Here is a 6617-nt window from a genome sequence, read left to right on the forward strand (position 1 = left end):
TGACGGATGGTCCAATTATCCACGCAAAATTGGTGGAAAAACCATAAACCAAAATGAAAATGAAGAGCACATTATAATATCATATTTATCCCAAGTAAACTTTTTGGAAGACACTGATTAACAAATAACAAATAAAGACCAAATGGAAAATTAGTTTATGGATGTACTTATAAACTAAATTATCCAATGACATTTATGTAATTTTAAGGTAACATATAGGGTTAAGTGGGCAGGATTTATAAGGATCCAACACAGACCTTCTTTTTTGTGAACTATAAATACAAAGCCCATGTTGGTCATCATGTGAAAGTTCATTCAAAGATTCAACAAAGAAAAAAAAAAAAAAAAAAAAGGAGAGAGAAGAGAAAGAGATGGTTTCCAGGGTCCAAAGGGAGAAAGTGTTACGCAGAAAGCTTCATATCTTAAAAGCAATCACAAGATCCAAATCTGTAAATAACTTCTTCTTTCATATTCAATTCGTTGTTCATTAGTTTTGCTTCGACACAAATTATTTGGCAGGTTTAAGTGGTGCGTGCTAAAAACTGAATGAAAGAGATCATAAAGTGGTTTTTGTTCGTTGCAAATGTTTTGTTGCAGGAGAAAAAGAGTGGTATACTCATCGATGCTCTCAATTACATTAATCAGTTGAAACTCAAAGTTGAGGAAATGACCAAAGAATATGGAGAGTTGGTGAAACAAGGTCATCATCAGCCAACAATGGTCTCTCCATCTCTCTCTCTCTCACTCTCACTCTCACTCTCACTCTCACACACACATGACACACCACATAACACAACAACGATTTTACTTCAAATTCTATTGTTAACATTATCAAGGAATATTGACTTATGAATCATCACTTAGGAGGATATATAGGGCAGGACAACTGAGGTGTTTCGATTCTTCCATTGGTTATTAATTTGTGTAAGACATCTCCCTTGAAGGGATTTTCAGTCTGGTTATGCCCATTCTGATGATCCTCATCAGTACATTTGTACATGGACAATAACTCCATGAGCTACCATTTCCTACCCTAACGTGGAAAGCTCATAGCTATGCTCCATTTTGAGGTCTAGATCATTTTTTTTATTTTACTTTTATTTTTTTCAAATAATTTTTTTGTGTACATAGGGAAGAAATGGTTACTTCTTTTATTACTATGATCGAGTAAAATGTGGTTACCAAGCATATATAACACGAAGTGAATTCCTTTATTTGGCTAGAAAGTTGGACCCGAGCTGATAGCCACCGCGTTTTCGTTTTTAAACGTTCATGAGATTGAGGAATTCATTTATTTGGCAGTCCTCATGCCAAGTTGAAAGTGTTCATCATGCTTTTCTATGCTGCAAGGGCCTAGGGACCCTTTCATAGTTTCATTTATGCCCGATGGACATGTTTTGCGTCCTCCTTGACCTTGAAACTGACCCTGTTTATTACCTGAAGTCCTGAACTAAAATTGACCTTCTATATGCGAAGAAGTTTTTGGGCAAAATGACCCAACAGAAGATTTGAATGGGCTACTGAAAAGGACATGTTCGGATGGCAGCTTTTGTTTTTTTGTTACGCATTTTGACTTCAGAAAATTTACTCTTCTATTTTAAATGATTAAACAGGATGTGAAAGTTGAGAAGCTTGAGAACAGTTGTTTTATGGTAAGATTGACGTGTGAAAAAGTCCAGGATTTGCTTATTTCACTGGTAGAGGCTTTTGAGAAAATGGGACTAGAAGTGCTCCATGCCGACATCAACTCCAACCAAAATTTTCAGATGGAAGCCATTATAGAAGCTGAAGATGAGACACTTGATGTTGATTCTATAACTCAATCTGTTTATAAGGTATTGGAAAACATGGGGGTGGAGAAAACTGGCTCTAACAATTAGGAATTTGTTATTTAAAGAAGGAAACAAAGTGGTAGAAAATCTAATCCAGCTAATCTTCCTTTTGCTTTCCTTTTGGTGGAAATAAAAATTACTCTTTATTTATGTGTCATGTTTTAGTACAACTTTGGGCATTTCTCAAGTGAAATACTGAAATGTGGATCATGAGCCAAGAATGTATTTGAAAACATTAATCAACGCCACAAAAGGATCGAACAGCATTTATTCACCACAAATTTGTAATGTTCTTGTTATTGGCTGAGGAAAAATGTGCAGATTACACGTTTAAATTTTGTGACTGGTTGAATTTTTTGGCTGAGAAATCTATCTTGTGATGCCATTTCGAATCTGTACGGGCTTTGGGTAGATGGATTATCGCTCCAAGTTAGATAGTTTGATGGGATGGATTTTACAGCAATACCGACTGGATAGCGTCTCAATTCATTTTCTATGACAAGGCCCAGAACTTTGGAAGTGACAGCAACTTTGTTCTTTTATATAGCTAGATTCTCTGTTGAGCTGAGTGGGATCAGAATCTATATGAACTTGGAAAATTATAATTTAATGTTAATGTCCTTTATTCCTTCGGGTTCACAAGCACGAGTTGAAACTTGAAACTTAGAATTTGTGTTGTTTTTGGTAAAGGGTAATTTTGATTATAACTGAAAAAATGCATAATAATATTTATTTTATTTTATTTTATTTTTTTGCTACAAAACATGCAATTATATATATTATAGAATTAAATGGATATACTAAAAGTCTGAGCAACATTTTGATAGAGTATTCATGTCAGAGGAGCTATAAACTCATTTAGCTAGATCATAAGCCTCACCATTAAAACATCTTTTTAACCATTTAAAACATGGAAAATTAAATTTATTAGCATTTCTGATAATTGCTTTCGTAATGCTTTGTAAAGACCAAACAATGCTAGACTCCTGGGTGCTCAAATTTTTGATAACGTTGATGTTGTCACCCTAAAAAAAAAATATTCTCCTCCTAAGTGCTGTGCTAGCTTCACTGTTACCTCGGCTGCAAGAAGTTCACTCTCCTCTACTAACTTTGATGTGAATCTCCTCACTACAACAACGAGTAAAATTCCTTCTTCATTCAAAGCCATAGCAGCAGCAGCTCCTGATAGAGATCTTTTATTGAAAATAGTGTCAAAACTAACATTTATATAATCAAGCATATGAGCGATATTATTTATATGATAATGCAAAATAGATATATTATTATTGTTACTAGTAGATGTTGAAACATGTGGGATATGATTTGAATTTATATTCCTAATTGTAGTGTTAACAGAAGAAGTAGGGTTTAGATTCTCCTTGTCAAAAATTTTAAGCCTTCCTTCCCATTGAATCGTTGCAACTATTAATATAGACCCCCTATCCGTTGCTCCTCTATCAAACTTCTCCAAATTCCTGTTATCCCATATAATTTGCAGTAGGGTGCATGCATGCACACCCAAAATTTCTATGTTAGGGACCTTATTTTCACACTATTCCATGATCTCGTCCACCCATCTTCTAATGGACCATCCTCTGTTGACCTCTGTTCGTAAACCCAGTGGTGAAGCAAACCACAAAGCTTTTGCTCAATCACATTCAAAAAAGATGCGTTCCACAGTTTCTTTTTTCCTAAAGCAAAAGCCACATATAGTGTCATTATTCCTAATCCTTTTATGTATCTTCTCTCCAGTTGGCAATATGTCCATATATAATTTCCACATGAAAACTTGTTCCCTAGCTGCCAGACGAGCTCTCCAAATTCTTTAAATAGTTTTTGCTTGAAAAGTAGAGTCACATCCCTCCCAATCTTTTGCTTTGAGCATATGAAAAGCAGATTTGACAGAGAATTTTCCTTTAGTAGCATGCCACCAAGTTAACGCATCCGCCCTTCCATCCTGTGGTCTGATGTGTATTCCCTTGATAAACCCTGCTACTATAGGATCAAACACTTCGTTAATAAGTTGATCATTCCTTGTTGATCCTTCTTTATTCATTAAATTTTTCACTTTCCAGTATTTCTGGATCCCCATTGGTGGGTGCAAATCCTTTATCAGTATAGGATGATAATGGAACATAAGCCAGGGATCATTGAACACAGAGGTGCAAGCACCATCTTCGATGTTCCAGATAGATCATTTATGCACCAGGTCAAAACTTTTATTGACCCCTCTCCAAAAGTAAGAGGCATTAGGTGGTAACTTTTGTTCTATCCCCATATCTTTTTTTCCATAAGCCGCATGAAAAGTTTTAAACCAGATGGAATTCTCATCTTTTAAAACTCTCCTACTCTGTTTGGCCAACAGAGCTTTGTTCATATCAGAAAATTTTCTGAAACCTAGTCCTCCAAGGGACTTAGGCTTGCAAAGTTTATCCCACTCAATAGTGTGGATACTCTTAGATTCATCATGCCCATTCCACCAAAATTTCCTACACACTTTATCCATATTGTCACAAACAAATATAGGGAGGGAATACAAAGTCATGACATAAAGGGGTGTAGCTTGAGCTACAACTTGGATCAAAACCGTTCTACCAGCTTGGGATAAAAGTCTGACTCTCCAACCTTTTATTTTATTATGTACAATATCCACCAAGTAGTCAAAATCAGCTTTCTTACTGCCAGTGAGTAAAATAGGTACCCCTAGGTACTTATCTTTATTTGAAAATTCTCTCATGCTCCAGTATTTTCTCAAAATTTTCCTATGTTTAGCATGCACATTCCTACTAAAATAGATACTAGATTTATCAAAATTGATCTTTTGGCCAGAGGCCAGACAATACTCATGTAGAATATCTTTAAGAACACCTGCTTCACTTAAAGAAGCTTTAGTGAACATTGATTAATAAAAGTTCTCAATTTTTCACAGAAACCAAGCTTTTCAAAAATATTATTTAGAAAAGACCACTCTACTCTATCATAAGCCTTAATCATATCAAGTTTGAAAGTTACCCAGCCTTCCTTCTTCTTATACATGTTCTTCGTGTTGTGAATATGTTATCCCCTATATTTCCACCCTTAACAAAAGCTCTTTGAAAAGGGGATACTATTTTATGAATATGACACTTAGCTTTAATCTATTAGTTAAAAGTTTTGAAATAATTTTATAATCAAATTTGCAAAGACTAATAGGTCTAAAATTTGAAATATGTTTAGGAGAGGAAATTTTAAGAATTAAAAAAATAAAAATTTCATTGAACTTGGGATTTAAGACACTATTACAGAAAAAAAATTTGGACGCAGTCAATAATTGCTGGTCCAACCACATCCCAAGCGGTTTGGAAGAAACTTAGAAACGGTCAATAAAAAAGAGTAGAGTTATAGTTTGTATTTTAGGTCTTTCGAATGGATTTCCAAGAACTACTACACTTATTGAAACTTAGAAACTACTATCAAGTCGCAACACAATAAATAATATGATTTCATCATTCTCATTGTCAAATTTTGTAAACTCAATATTGCTAAAGCATAGGATTTTGTTTTTATGGAACCATGGCTGATTAACTGATTAAGTATGCATTATTCAAAGATCGATGAATTTTTTAGCTGCTTTTCTTGCATCAGATTGCTACATGTAAATTGCGTCTCAGAAGTGATGGATCGACAAAGTGTAAAGTTTTAATTAAGCTTCGCTTAATCACTTCTTTGGATTATAATTTACAAATGCAAGATCGAGTCTAGTAATCAAAGAGTTTTCTAAATAGATCCGACCATGTAGATTTTACACGGACTTTAGTACACAAACTTTGTTGTTGATTCCTACCTGACACTAATAGATCAAACTAAGGAAAAAGTTCACTTGTGGTCTTGTGGATGTATCGTCAGCCTTCAAAATTTGTTGAGTGATCGTTCTTTTGCTTGGACGGTGCAGGAATATCAATGGCATTCATGGCCTCATTTGATGGCCCTTCATTTGAAGGAGAAGTCGCATCTTTCCTTGGAATCTCCGAGTTTGACTGGACATGATTTTCTTCCCACATCTTGCTAAGTTCAGCAATCAGTTGAGTGGTCACGCATTGGGATCCAGTGGCAATAGAGCTCTGCTTATCTTCAACACCTTTGTCCTTAATTTCAGCTGCCACATAATGTATTCAGCATCTAAATGGCTGCCGTTGAGGTCAACAGGTTGGCCATTCAATGTTCCATCTATTCTCTGTTCTAGCCCTGCAACTTTGGGGTGGAGCCTCGAGATCAGTAGCAATGGTCCCATTGTCCGGAAAAATCTCAATGGATGTCCCAGGCGTGAGTTCTAGCTTCAAATCTTTAGTTTCATCTCCATTGGCTGCTCCTTTTAAACATGATATTCCGCTACCCTGCAGCAATTCAGCTTGGTTGAGGTTATCATGTCCTCCTTTGAGGGGTGTATGCGTCTTGTCTTTGGCAATGCATCTAATGACTGAGAAGGAAGTTGAATCACCTGACTGACCTCATTTGCTTGTTCTCCAGGGTGTATGTGAGGAGAGCAACAATTCTACTCACTGCTTGTCGCAAAGCCTGAGGTGAAGGCTGAGGAATTTGGTTCAAGTCAAATGGAGCCCCCTTTGACGACATAGTGGGACTAGACTGAACTGGAGAGGAAGATAATTATGCAACTTTAGATACCTTATCTAAAGATGCCACTGCCTTCAATGGAAGAGACTCAGGAACCTTCACTACTTGTTCTGTCTTTTGATCATGTTGTCTTGTTTAGCTAGCTAGGAATACAACAAATAACAAACTCCCTTT

General features: G+C 35.9%; 1 protein-coding gene across 1 annotated transcript; it reads left to right on the plus strand.

Annotated features, from left to right (window-relative positions):
* Positions 1 to 309: 309 nt before the first annotated feature.
* Positions 310 to 1982, plus strand: LOC147478207 (uncharacterized). Its single transcript, XM_086583152.1, has 3 exons — positions 310 to 449; positions 598 to 720; positions 1614 to 1982. Exons 1-3 carry the CDS (start codon positions 372 to 374, stop codon positions 1878 to 1880), a joined length of 468 nt encoding a protein of 155 aa, XP_086439278.1. The 5' UTR covers positions 310 to 371; the 3' UTR covers positions 1881 to 1982.
* The last annotated feature ends 4635 nt before the right edge of the window (positions 1983 to 6617 follow it).

Source organism: Coptis chinensis, chromosome 9 (assembly GCF_015680905.1).
Source record: "Coptis chinensis isolate HL-2020 chromosome 9, ASM1568090v1, whole genome shotgun sequence".
NCBI lineage: Eukaryota > Viridiplantae > Streptophyta > Magnoliopsida > Ranunculales > Ranunculaceae > Coptis > Coptis chinensis.